At 38.1% G+C, this 13366-nt stretch overlaps 1 protein-coding gene across 1 annotated transcript in view; it reads left to right on the top strand.

The window, feature by feature from the left end:
- Nucleotides 1–13366, top strand: part of MAN1A2 (mannosidase alpha class 1A member 2) — a 134333-nt gene that overhangs the window by 60724 nt on the left and 60243 nt on the right. The window contains exons 4-5 of the mRNA XM_027730364.2: nt 1533–1651; nt 4059–4139. Coding sequence (XP_027586165.1) covers nt 1533–1651; nt 4059–4139 — 200 coding nt within the window. The remainder of the gene's footprint in view (nt 1–1532; nt 1652–4058; nt 4140–13366) is intronic.

The raw sequence follows: 13366 nt of genomic DNA, 5'->3' as shown, positions 1-13366 counted from the left end.
CCACTTCAGGACAAGCAATGGAATTTGGCTGAAGGCGTTAAACCTTACAGTACTTACGCACCACGGTGAATTCATATCCTCAGAGCTATAGGTGTGGATGGTGGCCAGTTTGACAGAGAACGTCTTTTAATTAATCTTGCAAAAGGTGGTGTGTCATGATCTGTACTTGAATATTCTTAACAAATACCACTAACTATAGGCTTTCCATATCTAATTGAAATTAATTAAAAATGATGCATGACTTTCTTAAGAAATTAGTTGGTGAGATACTGCTGTGTTTAATTTTTATTATTTGGGGAAAGAAGTCCCTGAAAATGGAGTTAAGCTTGCATGTGTGTCAGTCATTTAGGTTTGTGAAAGAAATACGATGGGGTTGTTGGTTTCATTCAGTTATTGTTATGCTTGAGGGGAAAAAATAACTCTAACCATGTGAAAGTCAGAAATGGAATAGAAAATACCATGCAGAAGCACTGCTCTTTAGAGATTCCATTACGGGTGAAAAGCACATTAAAAAAACCCTAAAATAGGCTTAGCTTGTTAGGACACTACTGTCATTAAATTGCTAATCATAGCAATTGTACTGGTTTATAGATTACTGGTATGAACAGTGAAATTTGGCTATTTTCTTAGTGCATAGGACATTTTATACACTCTATGAAAACAAATAAAACCGATGGTAATTTTTGCTTTCCTCTAGAAACAACGATCTCTGCCTGCTGAGGGCAACAGCTTAGGTAGGGGTGGCCCAAGGAGACCAGTGCTAACATGGGCAATGACTCACTACCTCATCATCCTGTCTCCCTTGTACAAGTCGATGAGTCAGTCATCAATCAGCTCTAAATTGCTGCTGTTTCAAGTGAATGGCGTTTTAGGGTAAAGCACCATTGATTTTTATTTGTCTTTCAATGCTCCACTTGAAATGGTGACAGTTGAGAAAGCCATTAGCAACTCACGTTGTGGAACCCCCGAGAAACTGAGGTGAACGTCTTGGGACTGTGGCTTTCTCAGTCAATCCAAGCCAGTGCGTCTCTGCTCATCAGGCCATGCTTATCAATGATAAGGTAGCTTCCATAATTGCAAACTTTGAACATTTCAGAAATAAATGTTGGGAAATGCAAGACGTTACTTCAAGTATGGATTGTTTTATCTTGCATATGATTTTTTTTCCCTAATGCTTCTGTCCTAGAATTCCTAGTAGCTTTTTGAAGCTGAATGTCTTTCTGTCCCTTTTTTTTGTGTCGAACTACAGTTGCTCAAGTTCAGGTTAGAAAAGCAGATGAGAAGGGCTATTTTTCCATCTTTAGTCTTCTTTTCTCCCCAGAAGCCAAACTGTTCCAGAGTGGTGCGTTGAAAGAGAAATGGGAATCTTCTTATGTACCTGATATTCCTTGCTCGTTTTGATTATTCTTTGTGCTGACATCTTTGTAGTAACTTTGCTTTGCTACTGCTTCTGTTATTTTGTCATGTTTGTAATGTTTAAGAAAAGTAATGAAATAATCACTTGTAATATAAGTTCTTCTTATTGCATGTAGGAAACTCGCAAATGGGTGCTACCATAGTAGATGCATTGGATACTCTTTATATCATGGGGCTTCATGATGAATTCAGAGAAGGTCAAGAATGGATTGACAAAAATCTTGATTTCAGTGTGGTGAGTAAAGCTTGCCCTAATATTTCTCTAGTCCTTTTTAGTGTCCCCCTTGGGGGAGACAGAAGAGGTCTTTCAGCTGAAACTTAAAAAACATATGAATCAAAGTGTCATATCTAAGCTTTAACTGAGTTCTCTGTGTATCTAACTTTATTTTGGAAAAAAAATATACCTCAACCCTTTTGCACTTACAACTGTAAGTAAAGTAATGTCTATATATTGTGTTTTCAAAGTGCAAATTATAATTGGATAATGGAAGAAAGTGTTCTGTGAGAACCAACAGGGCCTCAGAAATGAAGGCAGAAAGGTGAAGTTTTATTAACTGATAGTAGTTGCAACTAACTGAGCTATGAAAGACAAATTTCCTCCAAGCCAGTGTGTAAATTACTTAAGAATACAATCTCTTCTTCTTCTTCTTCAATGTCCTTAAGCGTTTTAACATGAAAAATGCCACCTGAGTTGTTGAGTTTTCCTTTTCTATCATAAGAATTTCCCAGTCGGTCATACAGCATCTGACATTCTTCGTGTATGCAGAGTTTGGAAACATTACATGGAAGAAATGGCTCTATTTTAGTCTTATTGATTAGTGTTCTTATTCCTAATTTTGGGACTGTCACAGACTCTGTGATGGAATTTTTATTTCAGTCCTTGGATTTGCCCTATGGTTCCAAAAATAATTTTTCATTCAATAAATGAAAAATTATATCTACATAATTAAATGTAGATATACACTCAGAATTCAGCAAATGCTTACTGTTGTTTTTATATCTTATCCTACTTTTCAGAAATTATTTGTTTCAGCTTTTTCCTTTTCTTTTATACATCAGCTGTCTGGCAAATGTTAAAGAAATTTTACTTTGCTTTTTCAGTTAGTGCCAGATAATTATTCAGTCTAAAACTGAAGATCCTAAATATATCAGAGACAGTGTAGACATAATGATACCATTATGAGGGTGAACTAAATTACTTCCATAACTTTTTTCTGATCTAAGGCAATTTCAATATAAATTTGCAGAATTAATCTAGGATTTGGATTGAAGAAATTTACAGGACCCACTAGGGTTCAATTAGGTCTTCCTATGTATGAGAAACTATCTCTGAAGGTTAATGAGTTGTCCTGTGTATACACTAGACTTGAGTAATTTCCTTATATGGTTTGAAGTTTATAAATACGTAAATTTGTTCCTCTTGGATTGTTTTACTTGGAAATGGAAATATTTTGTTTCACTTCACACTGTACCATTGCATGTGTGATTCATGACTTTAATAGCTATTAAGTGGAATCATATGCTGCATTGGTGTTATTTTTCTTTTATCACTTGTTTATGAAAAAAGAACAGCCTTTACTAAAAACTCATATTTGGGAGTATTTCAAACTTTAGGTTTTTAATCATCAGTGCTATTTGAGGAAATCTTTAAAGTACTCATATAATCTTTCTGAAATAAGTAATACATGCAAAATGCATTGATTTTGGACACAAGCAAAATGCATGATATACTGGAGGTGCCCTGGAAATAGCATGAAAGGAAAGACATACCTATGGATATATTTCATCTGTGTGTGAATTGGTGAGTCAGCTTGTACAGTGTACATTCTAGTGACTTTTCTGGATAAAAGGAAAAGTCTGCCCCATCTCAAAATCTCTTGATAAAACTGCATTTCTGTGTCTAATGGGTTGAAGAGAAGTTTACAGGGGAGACAGATGGAGTGTATGTGGGCAAATGAGTGAATGGGGCACAGAGGGAGTCAGAAAGATATTAAAACTACCTGGTTCTTCTTAATTTTTCTGTCATTAAATGAGTCAGAAGATACTGTTGAATTTAGCCTGAGGATATTAATGTGGAGGAAGGCAATAAAATGGTTTGTTCTCCTGAGTTTCTCGGTGGTCTTGCAGTATTTCTTGTCATAACATTAAATACATAAAGGCTGTTTCTAGACAGAAAGTGTTAAAATGGAGCTCTGAATTTTAAATTGCTCATTAGTAATTCAGGTTAAGAAAGTGCATTATGAGAATTCTGTAGTTATTATTCTGCTTTATCCTGTAAACCTAGAAGATTTGGTGTTATGCTTAAACATAAGAGAAAAGATGCTGAATTATGGAAATGTATGGTCTTTGCCTTCTTTCCCACCATCCCCAAATTACTGTAATTGCACTTTGTGGTGATAGTATGAGTAGAGGGCAGGAGAAAAACTAAGTTGATTTAAAAAAAAATCACTTGAAGCTGTAATTAGAATTATCATTTGATGTAATGAAGATGTGCACAAGAATTTCAGTATGGATCTAGAAACTGAAACAGTACAGCCCCTTGCATGTAGGTTGGTTTAGGATATCTACTTGCCTCTGCCTTGATTTTTTTTTTTCCTTTGAATAAGAAATTGATTATTATTTATTCTTCCTTTCTCTTCTAGAATTCCGAAGTGTCTGTATTTGAGGTCAACATTCGCTTCATTGGCGGTCTTCTAGCAGCATACTACCTTTCAGGACAAGAGGTAAGGAGACTGGAAGATGTCTGTGAAATTCAAGGTATTCTGTGAAGACCTTTCTAGAATTTTGATTTCTCAGCAGTTTACAAACTAATTACAGGAGTCAGTTGTCCAAAATAACCAAATTATTAGAGTATGAATCTTTAAAGCTTGCTTCTCTGCAGATCTGGCACCATTTAGGACCCTTTGTTAGAGCTTTGAAATGTTTCTTTTATCAAGATGTTTTCAGAAGATATCTACTCAAATAAGCATCAACTTGAAATGTCAAGTGAAATGTCAACCTTCTCATGCCAACAATAACTCGTTTTGATGTTCCGTAACTTCATGAAGGGAGAAAGAATAGGTTTGTCACTTGTCCTGCAAGGCTGTAGGTTTGCTTCATCAAAGCACTACACAATCTCCTTACCACTTTCTCAGTGACAGACTGATAAATAGCAGGCCAATTTTGTCCTACTTTTGAAACTTCTATTAAAAAAGATCAAAGACTGCTGAGCATGTATGCAAGGACATGCTTATACTGAAAAAATGCTTTTACCTAAAAACTTGCGACCATGGGCTTCTTTGGTCCCACAGTCACATTGCTGTGACCTCTTACTTCACATTCTTTGACAAGGCTGGAGCCTGACCCAAACTACAGATTAAGTTATAGCTCTTCTCATGTCTTAGCAGCTACCTGTCTTTAATCTGTTGCCTGTCTGATTTCTTTGATTTTGTCCTTTATTTTTCATGACCCTTCTGTAGCCCACTGCCATATATCATGGCTTAAGGTTCAATACAATTTCAGATGTTCATAAGTATCTTCCTCCTTTGTTTGGGGAAGCACTGCATACATATCATCAGGTTCTCAGGTATATTAAACCCACACTCCTAAAAATAACCAAGAGAAAATCCAAAGTTAGTTGACTCTTTAGGTCTTTGGAATCATCCTGGGATCTGTAAATTTTCTCTTGTATGAGTGTCTTCTCCTTTGGAAGAAGAGCTTGGTGGCAAAGCAAAAATCCAGTGTACACCATGAGAGAAATGGGTGGTTCATTTTTCATCAAGTGCTACTGCTTCACCTCCTTCAAACTGGAGCATGCTCCTTGGAGGCATCTACTGTGAATATGAAAAACCTCAGAGAAAAAGCAAAGATCACACATCTGTAGCTGGATTGTTTGTGTAGATCAAGAACTGTTTTGCCCCAATATGCAGATGGGTACTGCCAAAACACGTGCTTTGCCTGCAATTGTAAAGCTGAGTATTCCTTCTTTTAGTTGGTTCTAACTGCTTGGTAGAGTCAGATCAAACTCCTTTGCTTAAAGAGCTTTCGTTTCTTTTCTTCTTAAAAAGCATCTACCCTCTGTCTTTCCTAAATATTCGCCACTGGTTTGTCTTTTGTTTTTAAGAAGATTTCTATGGCATTGTTCTCTCCAACAGTCTTCAAATGCTTCATGACTTGTGGTACAAGATTATTCCTGTCAAATGTCCCTATGAATCATCTTTATTTTTCTAAGGAACAACTGCTAAAAAAAGTGTTCAGACTGCATTTCTTTCAAAATAGTGTGGCAGCTACGATTGCTTTGGGTATCTGAGAGACTACATCATTTGCCAAGTTGGATGGTGTTTCTCTGCAATTTGTCATTGTGAATATGACAAGCAAGGGAATCTGAGGCTTTTCAGCAACTGAGCCCAGGAGAGACACCTGTGTCTGGGAACTCCTTGGAGTTGGAAACAGGTTTGTTTTGAGATGTGATTTCCAGTCTGGTCTTTTCTCTCTTGTTCCCAAGAAGGGAAGGTATTCCTTAACTCAGGATTGTGGCATGCCTGATTTCTTTTTTTACTGCATTCAGACACGTGAGGAGGCACTTTTTAGCCACTGCTAAGACAGACAAGCCTGTTATCAACTGTTCGGATGTTTTGCCAGGTCAGGGTTGTGGACATGCACATGGACTTATTCCTCTAAGGGAATCTCTATCTAGTGATAGACTTCATTCATCAAGCTATAATTTACTTGCTCATATTCACTTACCAGACCTTCTTGGTATTTCAATCCCCATCTCCCTTCTTCCAAGCCTCTACTTCTGCAAGACTGTTGCTAGAATGTTTTTGTACTGTTTTCCATACTCTTCTGTGTCTTGTTTGATGTCTTTAAAGTAAGGTCCAATACAGGCTGCTTTGAATTAATTCTGGTTTTCTCCTTTTAATATATAAATATATATATATATATCAGCAACAGGAGTTACTGCTCTTTGGTAATAGTTATAAAAACCATTCTTATTTAATGTTACTATAATTACTTAGTCTTATTAAAGATGCTGTAGAGACAACCATAAAAGAAAGTGTCCAAGACTCAGCATCAACTGTGGAACTTTAATCACTTTTAAATGGCCACATCTGGAGAATTTGATAGTCATCATGGTTTATCTCTATGGTTTCACCATTTGTAGGGGGAGGGCTTGATAGGATTTTATCTGATTGAATCATCATGGTAGATATTGACTATAGTTTTCTAGTACAGCAGACTATTAACTTAGATAAAACTGTCCTTGTTAGTGCTTTTATTGAAAACATATGAATTTTAAAAAATTATTTAGCATGTCTGTTGGCATGATTCTGTGGTCTTGATGCTATATTTGCATTTTAACTGTCATGTTACTGGTATTACATAGAGAAGGGTCAACTGTGATTGTGTTTTTAATAATGCTGCTTACAGTTGATGGTAAAAATTCAAGCCTTTCATATTAAGATTGTAAGTATTGCTGTACTTTCTTTTATCAGTGGGAGTTCCCTCTTACTCACTGCAGTGAATGGGGAAAAATAACCAAAAATAAAGCTGCTGTTTTTAGCCACTGACACAGGTTGGCTGAAAATGCTGTGGGCGTGTCCTGTCCCATGTTGAATCACAGGCCTCCCCTGTGAAACATGACATCTGTAAATCTTTTAACAGCTCAAACTTTTCCCTGTGGGAATTTATGCTGGACTTCTGTGTAGGATGAGCATGTAAAACTAAAGCTTGAGAAGAATGCATTTTCATGCAAATGTCTTGGTTGTCTTGCCTTGCTGTACCATTCTGTTAATGTAGGAAGACAAAATTGTTTCTATGATTTGGGAAAAAGCAACATCTTTCTCCATTTTTCCATGTCAGAATAACTTTTGAATAAAAGAAAATAAGATATGCCTGTGAACCTTGGCACAGTGGACAATTTGCCCACGTGTCTGTTTCAGTCTTTTCTGGTTGAAACAACACTGATATTTATCTGGTGACAGGGGTTGTAGGTCTGCAGTCTGGGGGGGCCTTATTTAAATCCTCTGCACAATACGTTTTTCCTGGCTGATCGTGGACAGGCCATCTGGTGTCTGGCTGGGTGTACGTTATTAGATCTAAGAGTGTGCCGCCTTTGCCTCAGCTCCCATGTAGGAATGAGGTCTCAATCTGTCATTGCTTTTGAGATTCTTTTAGCCTGCAGCTTTTCTCCAAGTACTTTATTGAAATATATAATGAATATATGCTAAAATAGTGGAATATAGAATCATAGAATGATTTGGGTTGAAATGGACCATTAAAGATCATCTAGTCCAAACCCCTGGCCATGGGCAGGGGCACCTTTCAGTAGACCAGGTTGTCAGAGCTCTGTCTGACCTGGCCTTGAACACCTCCAGGGTTGGGGGATCCACAGCTTCTCAGAGCAACCTGTGGGTAGCCTTATTACCCTCATTGTAGCAAATATTTTCCTTATAGGGCTTTGAGCAGCCTGATCTGGTGGAGGATGTCTCTGCCTGTGGCAGGGGTTTGGAACCTGGTGATCTTAAAGGTCACTTCCAGCCTAAACAATTCTGTGATTATATCCAGTCTAAACCTACTGTCTTTTGAGTTTTAGAACTGTTGACTCTTCTCCTGTCACTACAGGCCATAGTAGAAAGACCTCTTCATCTGTTTTGAAAACCAGACCCCCTTTAGGTACTGGAAGGCTCATTTAAGGTCTCCCCAGAGCCTTTTCTTCCCTAGGCTAAGCAATCCCAACTCTCTCAGCCTGTCTTCACAGGAGAGGTACTGCAGCCCTCTGATCACTTATGTGACCCTGCTTTGGACCCAGTCCAACAAGTCCACATTCTTTCCTGTCTTGGGACCCCAGAGCTGCAAACAGGATCCTCAGTATGAGTGGGGTATACTGTATACTGGAGATTTTTTGAAATTATGAAATTATATTGTCAAACCAAAGAAAGAAAAAGAGACGTAATAAAAAGCAGAAGAAAAAAGTATGATCTCTCCCAGGAATGCTGTATGACATAAAATCATAGAATCGTCTAGGTTAGAAAAGACCTTGAAGATTAGAGTTCAGCCTGTCCAGGCAGGCTCTTTTGTATTTTTCTGTATGCCAGAGTTTCCTTCCCAGTTTTCCCTGAGCAACCGATGCAAAGTGTTTACTTCACTCATTGCTATCTTTATTAAGCTGTATGTTAATAGTCATAATCTCTAAGTACCAAAGTCTCTAAATAAGAAGTGCAAAATTCATTGTGCCCGTACTCAATAAGGAGGTACTAGTAAAATATTTTTTGAGGTACAGAGTTTAGGAGACTCACTTAGTAGAAAGTGGCTGGGAAGCCATACTGTGAGAACTAGGCACTCCTATTTTCCACTCTAGGTTATGATAGAATGTATAAAATCTTTATTTTAAATCTTGATCAAACAGGATTGTAGTTGAAGTGTGTGAACTACAAGTCTTCCACCTTCTGAGTTCAGAGGCACCATGATGCTTCCTCTTTTTCATCTGTCAAATGGAGTTAACAGTCCAAAATGACATACTGGTGCTAAAATATTACTTCTTATCTAAATTGAGCCAGACTGTTTCTCAGTAATCCCTGCAACAATCCTTTAATTTCTTTAAGAACTAGATATGGTCTTCATTATGCTTGGGGGAGGGGTGGGGAATACAGCACTATGATACAGTTGATATTATAACAGAAATAAGTAGAAATTAAATATTCTCTATGTCTAGTTTGGAGTAAATGTTGACTATGGCAGTTTAGGATGAAAATCAGCCTTACATTAATTAAAAAAACAAGCAGACAAAAGAACACAACAAAATTCCCCAACAAAACTAAAAAGCAATCTTTTTTTTTTTTTTTTTGTGGCTGCATTAAGATATTTGTTTTCTTGATGCCAAGCAAGGCATTACTTAGCATTTTACCCAGAACAGTATATTTCTTTGTTTATTCCAAGTTATTCTCTAGACTGACTGTATGAGAATGTTATGTTCTTTATGATTTTCTTTATTTTATTTGTCTTGGACAATATCTTGGTATCACTCTATTGTATGTAATAGCATCAGGATAGAAATGCTTAGTGAAAGAGTATCATGTATACTCAGAGATTAGAACAAGATAAAGCCACTTGCATTTCACAAAAAAAAAAAAAAGGGTGCTGTTGCAAGGATGCTATAGCAAAAGGATGCTCTTATTGTTAGATTGGAGCTGTCTATTCATACGGTCTTTTAAAGTCTTTTTCCAGGGAGTTTGCCTGGAAATCAGCCATAGTGTATAACTGGTTTCTCAGGATGTGGCTCTGGAATTCTTTGATCTCCTATGGTGTCTATCTAGTTTTGTGGCTGAAGATTTTATTCAAGATCAGTCATGTTTGGTGCTTGCTTTTTCTCTGGGTAACAAGAGGTTTTCACTTCACCATGTATGTTGGTATTGGTAAATTCTTTCTTTTTCACAATACAAATAATCTAGTTGATCTTTATTTTGTATATGACTGATTATAAATTCTTCCACTTCTTTCAGTCGCAGATCTGTGGATCTGGTTATTTTTGGGCTTCAGGGTAGCTGATACTGATTGCTGAGGGAGGATGGGAGCACTGCTTTGTAAAATCACTGCCTGACCTGAACACTCGCAACTCCTGGTGCAAAAAACAACAACCAGGCAAACAGTAAGAATGAATGGCATGAAGTAGAAAAGAATTGGCTGATCTTTCTGTGTTAATGCTGAAACAACAAAGCTTGCCAACAGACTGCAGTGATAAGCTGCAGGAGAAGTTACAAAATAGATCCATGATGAGAGTGTCTGAATGTAGAATTTGTGAGAGTAGGCTACCACGAGACTGGGAATTGCAGTGTCCTCAAGGCCTAAGACAGTAAAAGATCTGCCACAACCTGATGTAGGGTAATGCACTGGAATCTTCAACAGAAATTGGATTGTCTCGTGGTGTGCTGCATGAAATGGTCCAAGAGTTATAACTTCTGTTATGCTGTCCCCACACCTGGGTAGTGAAGGAGCAATCAGGACGAGGAAGACTTCGTAGATGACAATGCCAGCAGAAAGCAGCTGCAGTCCTTCATATTGGTTGTGTGAACTTTGAGTTCATAAAGGCAGATGGAGATTCTAGGGCATCTTGCAGGATCCACTGTTCCTCATTTCTGAAACCCATCCAAAAGACAGCAGTGAAGATGCTGAACCCTGCAAGGAGCAGCATCTTCACTTCCAAGTCTTTGTGAACACACTATAAATGAACTTTCTGCTCTCCAAATGGGAGTTTGTTCAAGGAGGGAGGGAATGACAGCTGCAGAGCCCAAATGTTGCATACGTGCCGAATCATCCTGTAATTAAACAGAGTGAATGATCGTAGAAGCAATAAAGCTTAAATAAGATAAAGAGTACCAGAGCTGAGTGCTCTGTGTTCAAAATCTGATTTTTATAATTGTGTTTGGTGAATTGCTGTTGCTTCTCCTCTGTGGCTCCTGCCCAATAGCCTCTGGCATTGACTATACGCACTGCTGGAATGAACGTGATACTCTTGTTACATGCCAAGTGTCTGTCCAACTTCTTGAATAATAAATAGATAAAGTCCAGGTTTTTTAGCAAATCTACAGGAATAATCATCTCTTCACAGTGGTCCCAATAATAGACAATCCTAGACAAGCAAAAAAAAGCCCATCATTACGGAGTTATCAGCATCTCCCCAGCTGCAGAAGGAGTCTTCTACCTTCTGTATGCCAAATCTGCCCTTTACCCCGTGGCTACGGCCCCACTTGTGTCTGTGACACCGTGTGGCTCACTGTGGTGGCAAGCCCTCAATGCCATGGACCCCTTCTGAGGCTTGGTGGCACCTGGGGTGCCACCAAGTTGGTAAACTCCTTCTAATAGCAGTTTCAGCTTAGGTTAAGAATTTTGGCGTTTCCCTCGTATGTTCCCAGTGTACTTTATTTTCTGCTCTCTCATGATTGTGTGTGTTAGGAGTTGAGCAAGATCCTGTTTATACTGAGAGCAGGAAATAAAATCCTCTAACACTGAGAGAAAGTACCTGGAGCAAACATACCCAGGCATTTGCTACAGCTGTGTCTTCAGGTTGGAGAAAGCAGAACACAAAATGCACATCATCATCAGAAGACTGGGGAGCTGTAGTTAACTGAGCCTAAGAGAGTCAGAGGAACATGGTGTTACATGGATTTATTTTCATTCACTGCAGACCTTGTTTCAGGTACCTAAATTTTATTCAAATTACAATGTAACTTTTAAATGTGTGGCTTTTCCCTGACTTTCTGGGCATTAAAGAAGAAATAACACAAAAACATGTAAATAGAGCCCTAGTCTATACAGAAAGACAAAATTCTTCTGCGCTTATTTCAATGGGTGAGCATATTTTTTTTGCTGATCATTAAGAAGTCATTGTTTTATGTGCTTGCTCTCTGGGGTTTTTTTTAATTGTATCACAGGCTCTAGAATGCATCTTCCAAGATGGTTGTTTTGAGGGCTTCCCCCAAAGAGGTGTGTATGCTGACTGTAGTACTGTGCTACCAGTATTCCTCTGTTCCAGATCTGAGATGGTCAGTAGGTCACAGGGTGCTTGGGAAGTAGTGCTCTGTCCTGCAAATGCATGAAATGCAACCCCAGCCAGAGGGGAGATCACAGGGGAAGAGCTAGTTAATCATCACTCATGCCTTCTGTGCAGGAGACTTGGCAGGTGTGTGTGTGTGTGTGGGACACCTGTGTTTATAAGTACCCAGGATGAACCTTCTGTTCTTGATCTTTGCTGTAGAATTGTATTGGGCATGTGTCCCATAAATGTTCATTCATGAAAGTTTACAGTATTCTTGTGAGAGTGCATGTTATCATGCTAGTTTCAAACGTCAGTAATTACAAAGTGGATAGACTTAAGGATAAATATACTGGAGATAGTCACTGGATTTGGAGTGCTTCAGTGATCAGGAGTGTGACTTTACCTTTTCTCAGCAATTAAAACTGTGAGTGCCTATGGCCCTCACTTAACAGTCCTTAAAGCTTCTGACAACTCAGCACATTTTCTGAAGCAAAATGAACCAGAAGAAGGAATGCCATAGCTAGCAGGGGTCTCTGAAAAGCTGGATTTAACTCTTTTAACTGGCATCTCATAGGAAGTCTGTTATGGCATCTCATAGGAAGTCTGTTACAAAACCAAACATTGAGCCCATGGCTTTTGGATTCCTCCCTACAAAAGTTTATCTGCAGCTGTTTACAGCAGGATTCAGGGTTTATTTCCACTTCTTGCATGTGTTCTGGTTTGTAAAGAAAGCGAATGAGAATTGAGATAAGAACATAATTCCTACACACTCTGCCTAGAGTCCTTTGTTAGCAGTCAAATCCATAAGAGATTTGTAGGGTGTGCAGGAGTAACCCCATCTTGCCTTTAGACTAACTAAGCATTATCTGGTACAAACAGCATTTGTCTGAGGAGAGAGTGCACAAGTGACCTGTTGACTGCTTGCTTTTTTTCATGAAGTGGAGCTTCACAAATCATTAAAACTTCTGGCATGACTGGTGGTGGCAAATAAAATATTCCTGTTAGCAATAATGCACGGAATGACAAAAGCCCAGAGATGGATAGAGGGTTGGTTGTTGTGCAGTGCACATGGCTGTGCTTGAGAAACGGCATCAAGTAAGGAAAACAAAGTGAATATTATTCTAATGGCTGTTGTGTGATAGCATCAGGAGGACAGTTAGACCACTATAACAAAGTGTTCTTGTCTGCTGATGATTTATTAGTACAATAAAAAGGGTAGCTTATTGTTTTATCTTTGTTGAACAAACTTATTTATGATATTTGCAATATAAAAAAAAAAGATTAATGATTTACTTTGTCTACCTTTGCGAGCCTTAGATATAAAGCAGTTAGTTTACATGACTGTCTTTTTCATCTTTTTAAAAGCCATCAAAATGACATATCTTTCTGGGCAAAATAGTAATATAGTTCACATGGATAAATCCATCCTCAAATCTC

This window comes from Pipra filicauda, unplaced genomic scaffold (assembly GCF_003945595.2).
Source record: "Pipra filicauda isolate LSUMZ 115617 unplaced genomic scaffold, ASM394559v2 scaffold69_size3009148_pilon, whole genome shotgun sequence".
Classification (NCBI taxonomy): domain Eukaryota; kingdom Metazoa; phylum Chordata; class Aves; order Passeriformes; family Pipridae; genus Pipra; species Pipra filicauda.
Note: the sequence above shows the minus strand (reverse complement) of the source record. Positions and strands in the feature narration are given on the sequence as shown.